Source organism: Vanacampus margaritifer, chromosome 15, assembly GCF_051991255.1.
Source record: "Vanacampus margaritifer isolate UIUO_Vmar chromosome 15, RoL_Vmar_1.0, whole genome shotgun sequence".
Taxonomy (NCBI): domain Eukaryota; kingdom Metazoa; phylum Chordata; class Actinopteri; order Syngnathiformes; family Syngnathidae; genus Vanacampus; species Vanacampus margaritifer.
This window is the reverse complement of record NC_135446.1, coordinates 10,585,647-10,602,906: the sequence shown is the minus strand read 5'-3', so window position 1 is coordinate 10,602,906 and position 17,260 is coordinate 10,585,647. Positions and strand designations below refer to the sequence as shown.

The 17,260-nt window shown below is 38.6% G+C and overlaps 2 protein-coding genes across 5 annotated transcripts in view; one reads left to right on the top strand and one right to left on the bottom strand.

Moving 5' to 3' along the window:
* Positions 1–6,080: 6,080 nt before the first annotated feature.
* The window catches only part of chst11 (carbohydrate (chondroitin 4) sulfotransferase 11), a 62,157-nt gene continuing 50,977 nt past the window's right edge, over positions 6,081–17,260 (top strand). Inside the window, exon 1 of one of the 2 annotated variants that reach the window (XM_077544468.1) lies at positions 6,081–6,261. In XM_077544468.1, the coding sequence (XP_077400594.1) occupies positions 6,159–6,261 (103 nt within the window). In that variant the 5' untranslated portion in view covers positions 6,081–6,158. Of the gene's footprint in view, positions 6,277–17,260 lie in introns of both variants that reach the window. The other variant, XM_077544467.1, reaches the window with a different exon arrangement.
* LOC144035080 (N-lysine methyltransferase KMT5A-A-like) overlaps positions 15,405–17,260 on the bottom strand; it is an 11,405-nt gene continuing 9,549 nt past the window's right edge. For 2 of the 3 annotated variants that reach the window (XR_013288366.1, XR_013288368.1), the window contains one exon: positions 15,405–17,260. This exon is cut by the window's right edge and continues 403 nt beyond it. The gene's annotated coding sequence lies outside the window, so the exon portion shown is untranslated. The other variant, XR_013288367.1, reaches the window with a different exon arrangement.

The window sequence follows — 17,260 nt, the reverse complement described above, 5'->3', positions numbered from 1 at the left end:
CATTGTCCTAGTAGTTTTCTTTAAACCACATATACATGCACACACCAGGATACATTTGATATATAATGTTTTTAATGGGGAAGTCAACCTTAAACATTTCTTGACAATGATATGTTATATGTGACCTCACTAGTCAAAACATTACATTCTGATTAATACGTTTTTGAATTGCCTAGTACCTGGCAATTTGATTTGATGCAGATTAATCCCGATAAATTGATAATTGCGAATTTTTATTAAAACTCAAATTTGGAAAATACTAATTAGTAAACTTGTACATGTACACGTTAAATTTGTATCAAAACGTATTTATCTGAAAATTTAGGCTTATAACTATTTAACAAACAGATTGCAGTCTGTTTCATGTTTGAACAGCACTGACATAAAATATTAAGGCTTAATGTTCTATTAATATAACATTCTTCCATGCTTAATGTGTAAATCCTAACCCTAAGTAACACGTTTTGTTGAATATTCCCATAAAAAATTGATGTTTAAAAATCGATTCGGCCGCATATCGAATCGATTCGAGAATTGCACATTTTTTCCAGCCTGGCAATCAGAGCAATCCATCTTGAGATCGCACCAGCACTGGATACTGCCTCTTTTATTAATGCACTCCGACGTTTTATTGCCAGAAGAGGCCAAATTCGGGAAGTCGGCTCTAATAATGGCACCAACTTCATAGGTGCAGAGCGTGAATTGAGGACTGCTGGATTATGGATGTCATGCTGCAAAAAGGAATAACATGGAGCTTGAACACCCCTGATTGGTTCACACGAGGAAGGGCAGGATTACACTTAACAAGACCAAGGGAGACACACAAGGAAAAACAGAACCCAAACATGAAAGTGAAGAAAGATCCAATAGACTATCATTATTCGTGAACACTGAGTGGCGGGCTTTTAGATTTATTTTTTAATTATTATTGCTGCTCCTCATCCATTATTTGTTGATGACCTTGCTATTTGTAATTATTAAGTAATAATTAACCCCTGGGCGTTATTTTATTTTGAAATGGCTTGGTCAGAACCAACAAAAAGCCAAAAAATGGTCAAATAACGCCCAGGGGTTAAGGGGCTGCTGTGTAGGCTGCTTAGCATATGTCACGCTTCAATTAGACGCCCCTCCCCCTCCCCCTTTCAAATTCACCTTTATCTGCTTAACTGTTGTCGCCTACTCAAAAACAACTAACTGGTAAGTGAAGTGTTTCAAACGTCAAGTGTTAAGTCTGTAAATGCCAGCACGGTAGCCGAGAATTCTAAGCTCATGTATGTAATTGAAAACACGTGCTGTTATCTAATTAACACACACTAAAAAAAAATACACGTGGCTTTGTACATCTACATTAGGTGTTGTTTTTTTTAACCCCACAGGCCTACAGCAACGTAAAAGACACTGTAGTAAGTTACAGTCGCAAGATGGCGGATTACACGCGTCAGAGGGGGGGAAAAAAACATTCAAGTAACCATCATGTCGAAATATGTGTTTTCATAAGATTGATTAGATTGGCCCACATTTAAAGCCTAGTTAATTAATATCATGGGGATGGATCATAAGTGGATTTTTGCAAAAAAAAAAAATTTGTATTACTCATTTAGTGCAATAAGATTTTTTAATGTGATTTCCACTTTGACACCTTTTTAGGTCTTTAAAATTGATTTCTAAACAAAATAATAACTATTTTCTTTTTGTCAACAAATAATATTCAGTGGATTTCCAATTCATATTGTCTATTGTACAAACATGCTCTTTCCAACCATGACTTCACCTGGCCCTAAACAGTTTAGGACTAACGGAGCAGAAAACCGATTCCCCCCACCTGCTCCGTAAATCTTAACATACAGATCCATCATGGCACAACGACACTTTGACCTTTCCGACACAGACTAAATTGACGTTTCCATCTTGCTTGACAGTGTCTCCTCTATCACCTGAACTTCCTTTCCGTACATTTTTGGGAGAAGTACGGCAGAATGTCTAGACGTTTTTCAACATAAACATTGTGGAGCGACCAGTGAATCTACTGAATAATATCATCTTGAATATATATTATATAATATATAATATTGCACGGAAAACGTGTTTGCGACGTGCTTTAGTTTTAATTAGCAAACAACTCAACAGATAATCCTTTAAAGATTTGTAATGAAAATGAGCATCAATATTACAATAACCCTAAACCAGTAGCCAAGTTCTACTTTAAGACACATGAAGCAAAAAACACTATATACAAACAATCCTCACAGGCATATTTTCTTCATATGTGCCATAACTGGATAACTGGTGTAAATCCAAACAAAATGTAATATTAAATCAAATGTGTGATTTGTTCTTAAGCAAGCCAACCATATATATATTTTTAATGTTACTAATTTTATAGTGGGATTGTGTTGAAAATGTGTTCCAAAAGTGTGTCATTTGTCATAATGATATATATAACATACCCACAAACACATTTGTTTTGTCCCCCCCCCAAAAAATTGACTGTATTTTTATGCACATCTTTTATTATATATTTTTAGGTCTATTATATTTTGTTAAACAACATAATTGCACAATTAAGTGTTTTATAATTAAGTGTGCATTATGATTGACAAAACATGAATTACTACCCCCAGTGTCACAGGGGCCATAAATCCGCAGTCATTGCAACCCAATATTGCACCCGCCTTCATCCTCGGGTTGTCGGTCCTTGAAGAAAGAAGCGTGGCTAACTTCGAGGTCAATGTCAGAGCGGTGGATTCAAATGAGTTTCCCCCGTCTGGGTGCTGAATTATTCAAGATTTATTAAAAAATAAAAAATAAAGTCACTCAAAACGACCTTTTGTGGATGCTAATCCCACGTTACATTTAAAGGGTTAGGACCTTGTTGAAAATTTAAGTAATAAGGCATTCAGTGAGGGTTCAAACTGAGGTCACTGGATCTTTTATTGAGTGGCTGGGAATGGTATCAAAGCCAAATTTAATTCTGACTATTTTAATGCAGGCCAGGACTTTTTGCTCCCGTTGCGCACCTGGTTGACCCAAGGTGAACTACTGTATGGGAAAAGTGCTGAGGTTGGAACCATCAATCAAGGTTGCCATGGTAACCGGTAATGGCTCACGTGACACGCGTGCTGTTAAATGGCGACCTTGACTGTCTCCTGATGTCTTCACGTGCTGCAGGTGCTGATATCCATCATGTTTTTGTTTTTTTTAACCTTCACCAGGAGGATTTTTCCGTCCCTTAGTTAGTTATCAGGATTAATAGCTACATAAAATAACATACAAATGTATTGGACAGCCCTCATGTACTTGTAGTTTTGACTTTGACCACTTTGATTGTTGATGACATTGCTATTTGTAATTATTAAGTAAAAGTGCAGCTGACATTTTAAAAGGCTCCAGGGAGAGACTCCGCTCAGTCAGTTATCACCACACAACAAGCGCCGGGGGATTTTTAAAAACAACTTAATTGTATGCAATGAACTAAGCGGTGATTCTGGAATATAATGTATATATAATATATACATGCACTGTTTAAAGATGCTGCATAAAGATACAACTTTTCCACCACTGGGTGGCACTGTTGTTATGTGTGCCAATGGGCTTAAAGCTGAGGGTGTTTAGAGTAGACATACTGTAGGCTACAACAAAATACTAGAGGGGGGAAAGAATGACGAAAAATGTGTGTGGGTTGTGATTGTTTGCCTCTCGCTATTTCTGTCGCTAGTGCTTATACTACCACAATGAGCAGCAATGGCAGACAGCAAACCATGGCCTGAAACCGTCTCAGCAAGTTTGCTTGCATTTTTTTTATAACGTCTGATTAAAAGAAGAAGAAAAAAAGTGCATGGCTCTACAACATTGTGGTTGTAGCTTGCAGTGTTGGTGTTATGCGCTGCATGATTAAGGCCTGATTCAAATGATATCTATCTGTGAAGGTGTGCCTAATGATGTGTCCCAAGTGTCTTCTCTTTCACTTCCACTGACGTTAAAAGACGTCAAGTAAAAACCTACGGAGAGCCGCCAATGACGTTAAAAGACGCCATCCAATTTTTTATTTTTATTTTTTGAAACGGGTAGAGGAGGAAAGCCTTCCCCAGCTGTGTTGAAAGTCCCCAGCTGTGTTGAAAGTTTCAAGCAGGTCTAGTGAGCCTAATGACTATTTTTGGCCCCTAGATGGCAGCAATGACTCTCTTTTGACAAGATTGGGTAGGCGTCAGCAGAAGACGTGAGGCGGGGCTAGAGTGTTGAGGGGACATTGGCTGAAGAAGCCATAATGGCGACCGGTTTGAAAGCAGCTCACGGTCGAGCCGTTTTTTTCAAAGACGAAAAGCATCGACCAACGCTATAAAGAGCACATTGATGACGACGATGATCATCATCGATGATGATGATGGTGACTCCGAGGTTGACGCCGAAGTTGGAAGCGTTGACGCGGTGGCTATGACGACGTCATAAAAGGTTCACGGGCTAGCGATGCTGACACCGGAAAACGCGGAGCACAACCGACCACGCTCAGGCGACGTTCAATCGGACGACGAAGAGTGCCCCGAGTCCAATGCATATTCATAGGAGGAGTGTGTACAGTCTGCTACTTGCTATTCCCCGGAAAAAAAGGCCGCCCGCACGCGAAACGGACAATGGAAAGTGAAAGTAATCTGTTGTGCAAACCCTGCTCCCTTTCCTTGCACAGGAGAGCGTTACAAAATGAAAAACTGTATTTGAAACATCCACATAATTGTAAATAGTACGACAGTTGCACACATTTGTAAATAATTTGCGAAATTGTTTTGTCAAATTGTTACACTGTTGACGTAAACGTATTTTGCAAACTAAAAACACTTTTTCATTGTTGGTGGTGGTGTATTACACAAGTAAAGCACTATTTAGGTGTTTGTGGCATCATTCATGGACAAAAAGAAGTGTAGAATTCACTAGAGTGCATGAAATAACATCGTTTCACAAAAAGCTATTTTTCTCCGCTTTTTGTTTCAAAACAGAGCATTTCGGTGAAACTAAACATTTTCTATTGTTGATTACTGAAGAACGGAATAAGGTAGAAACAAACTTTTTTTTTCTGATGAAAGATGAGAGTCCAATCTTTCATGTGTTTCCATAGTCCAAACACAACATTTTCTGTGGACCTTGAAAGATCAGTCAAAATGCTTAAATCGGCTGGCACTGGCAACATCCCGTTTCTGAAAACGTCTGGCAGTGAAAGATTTTTCACGGTATAGCTTAGTCCCTGTCTTTTTTTTTTTTAACCAGCCAAGGGGAATGTAGTAAAAAAAAAAAAAAAAGTGGGGTCAATGGGGACTCCTGTTGCATTTTTTCCCCACGTAATCAAATAAGTGATATATACAGGGTGTCCATAAAGTCTCTTTACCATTTAAAAAATGTATTTAAAATGCAATTGATTAGATATTTTATTCAGATTTGTTCTATTGTATTCAGTGTTTAAAAAACACACAGTGTTTATCATTACTGACCTTAAGCAAATGATTACTGATGCCATTGCCACAATTGATGAGGCTATGCAACAGCAAACATGGCAAGAAATCGAGTACCGTCTTGATGTGCTTCGTGCAACTAATGGTGCCCATGTAGAAGTGTATTAAAAGAGGTTAAAAAAAAAACTTTAATAAACGCTGAATACAATAGAACAAATCTAAATAAAATAATCTAATCAATTGCATTTTTAATAAATTTTTGAAATGGTAAAGAGACTTTATGGACACCCTGTGTATATATATGTATTTATATATCGCCATTTTAACAGTAGCGTTTACAGCCCGACAGGTGTTGGCAATGATATCAATTAAGTCTGTTCCATTTAGCAAAGCAAGTAAAGGGAGACAATATAAAAATACATCAGTCCAGAAAAAATGAAACACTCTTGTATCGCAAATGTTCAAAAGTATTACATGGCGAAATATCGAAGCACACATTTGGACGGGCTCATTTCCTCAAAGCCGGGGAGGCCACTTCCGCCAAGCATTTCTTCCTCCCCGCACGTCGCCCAGCGATGGTACGCTCCGTGTGGGATGCGTTTAGCTCACTGACCGGCGGACGGTCCTCCTGACTCCTCATCAGTACCACCAGAGCCACACCAGGAAGGTTCGAGCGAGCGGAACCTCCTCCCCGTCTCCTTATTCTCGCCTTCCTCGGCCATGAAACAGACTTTAAGCGAACTCATGAGGATGAGCAGGATATGCCGGATGGTACTCGCCACTTGTTTGGGATCCTTTATTCTGGTCATCTTTTATTTCCAAAGTATGTTCCAACCAGGTAGGACACCTAATTTCTTCTGCCTAAAATGCGGGTGCGTGTTTATTTTGCCACCCCATCAATTTGTTTGCACAAGCCGCATAATCGATGCGACTTGATGCCGAGGCAACTGGCGCCTCTCTCTGGGAATCGACCAGCTCCACATTGATCGTTTAATTAAGATATGCCGGCGCGCGTTCGCCGGCGGAAGCGTTTCTGTGGCATTGTGCAGTGAAAGGCGTGAGTGCCGACCCCTTCCAGCCGCGCGCGTTTTGACAGGGGTTCCAAGCTGGAAACCATGCGCTGTCCTTGTCAGTAAACGGAACCGGGATTGTGGAATTATTTTTTCCGTTGCCACGCTTGTATCAAAACACGCCCATCTCCATTGAAATGAATGGAAATAACCTGCAATGAAAAATAAAAAAATAAATAAAAATAAAAAAAAATAAAAAATAAAATAAAATAGTCTAACGTGTTTTGGAAGAAAATGGCACTTAAAATAATGTAATGTAATGTCATCATGATTTGATTTCCTGCTTTAGTTTGACAGACTCCTTTTTTTTTTTGCGCACCATGGCCACCAGGGGGCAGTGTAACACCGACATGAAATGTAACACGAAGAAGACCGTACAGTTATTGCTCGTCTTTCATCGGATAAAGAATATATGCCTGTGAGTATTGTTACCATTGTCTGCCTATGCTGGGTGCTTCAGTTTTTTAGCATCCATAGTTTAAGCCTTAAAGGGTTGTAGCTACGATACCACAACACTGACCCTATTAGACAAACATTCACACCAATTGCAGGAATCTTTAATTAACCTAGCATGCATGCTATCTGGAATGTGGGAGGGAGCCGCAGTACCCGGAGAAAACCTACTCAAGAGCCCCAACTCAACTGTGAGGCGGTGGCGATTGCCACTAGGGCACCGTGCTGCCCACTGTTCTGAGTTTATCGTTGGTTGTTCAAACAGTTGTAAAGATATATGAATCTATTTAATAAAAAGATGCACAGAACAGAACACGAGGCCTGAGTCGAGATTCCAATTCGGGGCCTGTAAAACAGTTTTTGCTTTTATTAATTATTAGTGAAGGATTTTAGTTTGATTTCTTATTCTTGTTTTTTTCTAACTTTTTAATAAATAAATAAAAAAAATTGCACCCCACCTTTCGTTGGTCCAGCTGGGATACGCTCCAGTTCCCCAAGACCCAAATGAGGACAGCAGTCTAGACGTGGATGTATAGCAGTTCTTTCATGATAGTTATTTTTAGCATTCCGAATGCGTTGTGAATGGTCGCCTGCGTCTGTCATCTAAAAGTAGTTCAAACCAGTTGCCCTGCATTGTGGAATGAATGAAGTTGTCTGCCTGGGAATCGTTTCCCCAGTTGTCATTCGAGGAAATGTAGTAGTTGTGTTTAATATGCTGGATCTGATCCATATCAAAAGTGCCTTGAGGTAACGCTTGTTGGGCATCGGCGCTATATCAATGTGATTGAATTTTTCCTCATGCACGCTACCTTTGCCAAAAGAAATTGCTCATGTTTGTCAGTGCAGTGTATAAAGGGTAGTTGATAATAGCATTGGAACTTTTTTTTTTTTTTTTTTGGTATTGGAGCTTCCTCTCAGGTTCTCCATGGGCGTTGCATCATGCGCTCCGCCCACGTGATGACTGGCTCTTATTTTAATGACAGGCTTCTGTGTTTCTGAATGCTTTCACCAAAGAGGAGCAGTTTAAAGAACCATATTTGGCATTTAAAGACAACGTGGATTTTTTTTCCCACCCCTCACAATTTAAAACAGTTCTCAAAATAAACAAAGGATAAAGATGACAGAACACTTAACATCCACTTGTCGGACTCTGATAAACAAGACCAAAAGTGACAAAGCAAGGAATTTTCCCGATCCTGCTAATAACTTTGGATCAGAATAAAAGTTGCAAATCTATTGACTTAGAAAAAAACGACTGTGGTAACAATTAGCGGTGTGAATTGCCTTGTACCTGGCGATTCGATTCGTGTCACGATTCGATTCGATACGATTAATCCCGATACGAATCTATAAATTGATAATTGCGATTTTTTGGGGGAACTCAAATTTAGAAAATACTAATCAGTAAACTTGTACATGTACACTGTCAGATTTTTATGAAAATGTATTTATTTATCTGAAAATTAAGGCTTATAACTGAGCCACTGCATTTAACAAACAGTCTGTTTCATGTTTGAACTGCACTGAAATAAAATATTAAGGCTTAATGTTCCATAATATAACATTCTTCCATGCTTAATGTGTAAATCCTAACCCTAAGTAAGACGTTTTGTTGAATATTTTCATAAAAAATAGATGTTTAAAAATCGAAAATTGCGCGCTGTATGATCGCGACATATTGCAAAATCGATTTTTTTCTAACACCCCTAGTTACAATGTTAATCACTTTTCATGGTGTTATTGAGATTCCCTCCTGATATTCCCTCTTTCACGCGCATGCCGCATGCCCAAAGCCACTGAGCCCGTATCTCACCGAGTGGCGCACGTCGCGAGTGTTGGCATTTTGTCAGGTTTCGCTCGAGATTGCAAAAAGTTGCAAAGACGTTCATCGGGCCCTAGTAAACCATTGTTTTATGCTCGCAAACAACTTTCATTGTTGCCGTCAAATTTCGAACCTGAGGCTTTACATATACATCAAGAAAGTGCATGGACGACTTTCCCCGCCCGCAGTACCCCAATTGATCCCTGGTTTTCTTTTAATTATACATGAGCGCTGTTGTATCTGAAACTCACTCGTAATGCAAATGTTGTCTCACAACACAAAGCAAAACATGTCTAATCAAAACACTGGCAATGCCGTTTGGCCTTCCAGTGTAAACTCTCGCCTCTCTACCAGGACTGAGTGGGGGTCGCGACCTCCTGTTTAAAGAGACATAAGAAGACATCGTACAACAGCGCAATACCGCTTTTGTCGTCAGTAACTGTAATTCCACTCGGGGACTCGTTCTACTGCACATGGCTGAGTTGGATTGGTTGGGAACGCGTGCCGGTTGCCAGCACATCCATCACACATACACAGTATGCTTGAGGTTGTCATCTTGTGGTCACGCTAATTATTAGGCTCAGTCCATAGGTCATCGTCAAACATTGAGTTAATGATATGTTGTCCAAAGCAGCTTTTCCTTAAGACTTGGATACACGTGGTAATCCAAATAAATATTTTATATTATTGCAGGGACTTTTGTAGTTAAAAAAAAAAAAAAAAAGTCAAGTGAATTGAGTGGGAAGTAATGAGCAGTTAACAAACAATTAATTCATTATTTTCAGTCCGACGGAAGAATGTTCTGAATCTGGATGTATTGTAAATGCGGCCTGGAGGATTTGCACCAGAGTGGATGAATTGTACGGTCATGGTTAGTCTCCTTTTGATAGCACGACTGAATCAACTGCACATTTGCTGTTTGCAGTCAAGTGGCACACTCCAATCGTCTTTCAATTCCACTCTAGCTACCCAGTCAAAAATGATCAATTAATCCATTGATATACCGTACCTGTCCCTTTTCGTCACCACCCCATATTGAGCTCTTTTTAGTATTATTATTATTATTATTATTGGTAAGTGTTCCTAGCATGATCAAATGCATCGTTTCAAAGAAGTATCTGGATTCATTTGAAGTTATTCCTGTTGATAATTATAATATATTATAATTAATAATGTCAATATTATAAGTTTCCGACGGCTCAAAATGATTTCTCGTCCGTTTTTACTAGATAAAACCAAACAGTGGTCTCATTTGCATTCGGTTAAAAAGTCAAATTAGACAAAAAAAAAAAACTAGAATAGGTGAATTTGTGAATGATAGTATATTTATTACTAGGGGTGTTAGAAAAAATCGATTCGGCAATATATCGCGATATTACAGCGCGCAATTTTAGATTTTTTAACATCAATATTTTTATGGAAATATTGAACAAAACGTCTTACTTAGGGTTAGGATTCACACATAGAATGTTATATTAATGGAACATTAAGCCTCAATATTTAATTTCAGTGCTGTTCAAACATGAACCAGACTGCAACCTGTTTTGTTAAATGCAGTGGCTCAGTTACTGTATAAGCTGAATTTTCAGATAAATAAATACATTTTCATACAAATCTTACAGTGTACACGTACAAGTTTACTGATGAGTATTTTCTAAATTTGAGTTTAAAAAAAATGGCAATAATCAATTTATAGATTCGTGTCGTGATTAATCGGTATTGAATCGTGACCTATGAATCGTGTGAATCGAATCGCCAGGCACTAGGCAATTCACACCCCTATTACTTACTGTACTATTTTTATTCTATTTGGTTACACATACTAAAATCTTAAGTCACATCGCAGGTTTTGTTTTTGTTATGGGGAAATGGCGGCTTATTTTAGAACACACATTTACATGTTAATAACGACACCTGATTGCTAGAATTGATACGTTGCCTCCGTTAACCTCCGAACAACTGAAACCGTGCACTATAGTACATTTTTCTCCAAAGAGCTACTTTGTTTTGGTTGAACTCTTGACTGCTTCGGAGTGTGGACCCGCAACTTGTCTCTGGGAATTGAGTTGAATCGCAAGGTGACTCATAGTGACCGCGACACAAGTCTGAGAGCTTGGCCTCTTCCTTTTTTGGGGGGGGGGGGCTAATAAGGAAGTGCCGCTTGTTTGGTTTCCCTTGTGAAGTTTGTGTATGCGTCCATGCGGAGGTTGCAGATCTGTTGTGGTTTACTGAGCCACTAACATCCATCAGAGGTTTCGGTGATAAAGCCGCCATGGCTGAAAGCAAAGAATGAGCACGTCTTGGGAAAGAATGACAGGTTCCGCCTGTGGAATTTCGATGGGAAACTCAAAATTCCTCACCCGAGTTGCCCCGATCAGCTGGTGCTGACAGGCGGGTCAGCCTGGGTTGGTATCGTGGAACATGGGACGGCACCACAGTAATCACAATTAACCAACCTAAACAAAGACCAAAAAAAAAAAAAATCCTCAGTCTACATGACATTTCAATCATTCACTGCCATTGACGGCTATAAACGTCAAAAAATCATTTGAACTATTTCTATTAGTTTCACATTTTTTTCTCCACTTTTGTTAATAAGAGTAGGAAAACCTAGATTTTTTTTAAAATGTACATTTAGAACAGATATAAAATTTGTGATTAATCGTGAGTTAACTAGTGAAGTCATGCGATTAAATTATATTATATATATATTATTATATTATACGATAAAAAAAAATATCGCCTGACGCCCCGAATTTTTAATCATCTTTTTTTTAAAATTAATTTATGGCAGTGAAGATCTTACCATGGCTGACATGATGAAATAACCTTTGTATGTTATCAGGCTACTTCACATCTGCATTGGGATTGTGTTTGATATTGCGAGTGCGTCTCGTCCCGGACGTCCTGTTTGTGCGATCTTCTGTTTTCCTGCCCAGATGTGCCACTAAATCCCACATCTAACATTGCAGCCTGGTAGGGGGGGGAGGGTAGAGGAGGGACCAACTCGTGAGTTTTCCAGCGTCTCCATTCATGACTAATCCATGCAGATTATCAAGGCTCGACCAAGCACACATCAGACACGCTCTTCCCTCATTAATGGGGACTTTTCATGTTTTGGCTCCTGTTATTAAATTAGCTAAATAGATGATCTCAATTTAAATGACTGTACACAACCATGTTGATATAGTTGTCCCTCGAGAGGATAAGCGGTTAGCAAAATGGATTTGTAAAGTGTGTCAACATAAAAGCCCTTTATGTCTGAATGAGTTCAAAATAGACAAACCGGCACTTGTTTTCCATTCTAAATGTTGGAAAAAATAATTGTGACTGCAGGACACCTTAATGGACAATGTCAATGACAACTGCTCGTACGTCTACAAGAGGTGAAATGTGGACTTCCTCATCTTGACACACTCATTTGTGACATCTTGTGCAATTCAGGTATTACCAGATGGTCGTTTTTTTTTTGTTTTTTTTGTCTTCAATACATCAGAAGCGGTGACATTAATGATGGCGACTTGCCAAGTCAGCAATGTGCAGTCTGCTCCTCAGTGTCTGCCCCCAATACCTCATAAAATGCAAATTAGGTTGTTTTAATGCTCATTTTCCCACACAGTGGACAGACCGAAACACATCTTAACTACTTTTGCTGGTTGTTCTCTTCATGTCTGGTAAAATGTGTATATATATATAATTTATTTATTTCTTTATTTATTCAGTAGGATTTCGATTCAGTGCAACGATTATTTGATTACTTGACAACTGCCAAATTCATTTAGAATTATTTTTACTACTCCATTAATCGTTTGGATATTTTGTTTAGTTTAAAATGATCTAAATCTCATCATTTGCACATTTGCAAACGTCTGCTTTTATTTTGGAAAACAGCGATCAACCTTTTTGCGTGTGTGTGTGTGTGTGTTCTGAATGGAGTCCTATTTTCCGGCTTCATTTTAGCCGGGTAGGTTTTCTCGCAAGCGTTTGTTAAGTCCTGGCGGTCGGCGTTTGCGCTTACCTTGCTCTCTCGGCTCGCACCCGCCTGTGACTGTCTTGCCTTGAAGTCTGATAAATGATGCGTTTGTGTGTCTTTCTCCGCACACCGGGGGTAAAAGGCCGGACAGCTCTCCTCGATTCACTGCGGGAAACTCGGAGACCTCATTAGGTATCTTTCAAAGCGGGCTATTGTGACATCCGAAAACTAATGAGGTCCCAAGATGCATTATGTCATTAAGACTGATATCAAAAGACCCGGTTGTCAAATTAGGGTGTAAATATTTCCTCCCTCCAACAGAGATAAGTCATGCGCTCCGATTTGTGACTGCTGCTTCAATTATTTCCATGGAACTATGAATAATCAATTACTCAATTATGTCCTACTACATCTTATGACATGTTTTTGATGGGGCTGAATTTGAGCATTTCCTCCGCCTTTACTGATCAAATTGAGCAAAGGCCAGATTGTCGGTTGTCTTGACAACGAAAATATTATCCTGACACATAGTCATTGTTCTGTAGTGTGTGTGACGTGTGTTCAGTAATGATTTTTGGTTGGAAAACAGTCAGGGTCTATTGGAGAAATAACATAATGTGATGACTGTGGTGTGACTGGTATGAAACATTTTTGTCCCCAGGGCAATATCCATCCTTGTGCACCAAATGTCACTTGTGAAGATACAGTATATAAACAACGTGTTGAGGAAAGGAATCGATCCCCCGCTCAGCTACCATTACTACTACTAACCTGTCAAAATGAATGGGCGTCTCATTCAGATATGCTATCTAAGGACTTTAACTCATTCACTGCCATTGACGGCTATTGACGTCAGAAATTCATTTGAACTATTTCTATTAGTTTCCCTTTTTTTTCTTCCACTTTTGTTAACAAGAGTATGAAAACCTAGCAACATTTTTTTTATTGTACGTAAATTTATGATTAATTGTGAGTTAACTATTGAAGTCATGCGATTAATTACAATTAAAAATCAGGAGCGTCGGGCAATTAAAATCATAATTAACTCTTTCACTGCCACTGACGTTAAAAGACGTCAAGTAAAAATCTACGCAGGGCTGCCAATGACGTTAAAAGACGTCGTCCAATTTTATTATTATTTTTTTTTTGAAACGGGTGCTGGCAAGCCTTCCGCATCTGTTGTGAAAGTTTCAAGGAGGTCTGTTGTGCCTAATGACTATTTTTGGCCCCTAGAGGGCGCTGATGCGGCGGCTATGACGGCATCATAACGCGGAGCACAACCGAGCACGCACAGGCGGAAGTTCGATCGGACGACGGAGAGTGCCCCGATTCCAATGCATATTCATCGGAGGAGTGGATACAGTCTGCTACTTGCTTTTTATTCCCCGGAAAAAAAGGCCGTCAAGAAAGTGTAACGTTTGCACGCAAAACGGACCAATGTGAAAGTGAAAGTAAACTGTTGTGCGAGTCCTGGCGTCTCCTTGCACGCAGGAGAGCGTTACAAAAGGAAAAACTGTATTTGAAACATCCACATAATTGTAAGTAGTACCACAGTTGCACACATTTGTAAATAGTTTGCGAAATTGTTTTGTCAAATTGAAAGCGTTTTACAGAAGTAAAGCACTATTTAGGTGTTTGTGGCATCATTCATGGACAAAAAGAAGTGTAGAATTCACTAGAGTGCATGAAATAACATCGTTTCACAAAAAGCTCTTTTTCTCCGTTTTTTGTTTCAAAACAGAGAATTTCGGTGAAAGTAACCATTTTCTATTGTTGATTACTGAAGAACGGAATAAGGTAGAAACAAACTTTTTTTTTCTGATGAAAGATGAGATCTTTCATTTGGTATGTGTGTTTCCATAGTCCAAACACAACATTTTCTGTGGACCTTGAAAGATCAGTCAAAATGCTTAAATCGGCTGGCGACATCCCGTTTCTGAAAACGTCTGGCAGTCAAAGAGTTAATTGCATGACTTTACGAGTTAACTCACAATTAATCACACATTTGTTCTAAATGTACAATAATTTTTTTTTGTTACAATTCTTTTTTTACCTTTATGTGAATGAATTAAAAAAAAAAGAAGAAAGAAAATATTATTAAAAATTTGGGGCGTCAGGCGATTAAAGTTTTTAATTGTACTTAATCTCATGACTTCACTAGTTAACTGCCATTGACAATGGGCGTCTCATTCAGATATGCTATCTAAGTTCTTTAACTCATTCACTGCCATTGACGGCTATCGACGTCAGAAATTCATTTGAACTATTTCTATTAGTTTAACATTTTTTTCCACTTTTGTTATCAAGAGTATGAAAACCTAGATTTTTAGAACAGATATAAAATGTGTGATTAATCGTGAGTTAACTCGTAAATTCATGCAATTAATTACGATTTTAATCGCCCGACTCTCCTAATTTTTAATTGTAATTAATCACATGACTTCAATAGTTAATTAGTTAGTCGATTAATCACAAATTTTATATCTGTTCCAAATGTACAATAAAAAAAATCTACTATCATACTCTTGTTAACAAAAGTGGATTTTTTTTTTTAACTAATAGAAATAGTTCAAATGAATTTTTGACGTCAATGGCAGTGAATGAGTTAAATTGTTGGATTTCAAGGTTAAACTGGATTACACACACACACACACACGCACACACACACACAGGTTTGCCTCTGTGTATTATGAGGACATTTTTTCCAAACCTGTTTAATTGTGTATTACGGGGACACCCCTTTCCGCTAATGCCAGAGAGATGGGACTTGCACCCCAAATTTTTTTTTGGGGTCGTCCAGGGAAATTTCACTTCAAAACTTGAAAAAACTCAACGCACAAAAAAAAGAAAAACCTGAAAAAACAGTAATTATGAGGACATAGATAATGAGCTAAATAAGCCACGCCCATGGCAAAAATGGTAATTATGAGGACCAACTCACATTACAAGGACAAAGTTTACACAACACACAGCAACCATGTCACTGAAGTGACTTGAAAGTTCTGGCATTCTGGCGTTACACAAACTGAAATGACATTGATGTGTAATGACTTACCTGATATAAGGTCGCATTGTTGTGCATAACAATACTGTGAAATGCAAAGTCATACCTGATCCTTGAGCACCATGTTACAACTTTAGGACAGACTGAAACTGGTATGTTAATAAAACAATGCTTCTTATGTGAACAGGTTATCTAGGTCAAGCACATCTTTGTAATGGATAAGTTAGACATGAAACCAGATGCAAAAGAGTCAGTGAACATTGAACATTTTATTCTTTAAAACATGACTACCTCTCATCTTAAAGATGAGCAGTTTTCTAATAGCTCATTACTGGAATACCTTCGGATTTCAGAATTTCTGAAACAGGTTCAATGTAGGAAGTGTCCGAAGTACTGTGAGAATCTGGAACATATTCCTCTGCTGATGAATCCTCACTTGAACTGGATACATCAGCAACCTAATTTTTTAAACAAAAACAATTATTACATACATACAGACATACATATACATATTGTCGCTGTCCTGTGAAAAACACTTCCACCATATTTTCCAGACTATAAAGCGCACCGTGATACAAGCCGTGCCGCCAAGAAGGATCGCTACCGGAGAGCAGCCCGCGACCTAAAAATGGAAACGTGTTTTTCACAGGACAGCAATGATATCCATATATACAGTAGACGCACACATACATGTGCATATATACAGCGGCTCTAAAATTGACACCTGCCGGATGCGGGTTAAAGTTCCTTTTGGCGGGTGGTCATAAATATTTACTAGCTTTACTTCGCTGTTACTTAGTGATGTTACACTCGAAGTAGAAGCTTGAGACAAGTGTCGAGCGCTCGCGGCAGAAGTAGCTCCCGCCATTGATGGGCTAATGTGCTAAAGTTCATTTACCAAAGATAGGTGGTCTTCATCATCAAGCAGTTTTGCATTTTTTTTTTTTTTGCAATCAACGGGATATGTGCCAGATGCTGGAGCAAACTAGAAAAGCATTTAGAACCTTAAGTTTGTGCATATAATGTACTAAAGATTATTATAAATCTAGTCACCACATTTATTCGAAAGATGAGATGAAGCATTTAACAAGAGGGATAGTTAATATGCTTAATCTATGGCATTGCCCCTAAAACGGGTCTTGTGTGATACAGTCCTTCAGTTACAGTAGACGTTTTCTATTTTACTGAGTCAGACAGTCGTTAAGATTGAGACAATTGCTCAACATTTAGCTGCTTGCAACTAAAGACAGCGGTATAAACATGGGTCATAATTTATCCTCTTGACTAAATTATATTCATTCAATGAAAATGCCTGCACTATTAATCCTGGTTGCGTGAAACAAAGATCCATTGCAGATACAAATAACACACAAGATAAAATACCCATCATGCCAGTCCATTCTAGTGCAGCGAAAGGTCCAAAACATAAAGCACATTTATCCAAGCTTGATACAAGTGAATAAACTACCTGATGTTTACACTTCTGTTTAAAAAAAAATA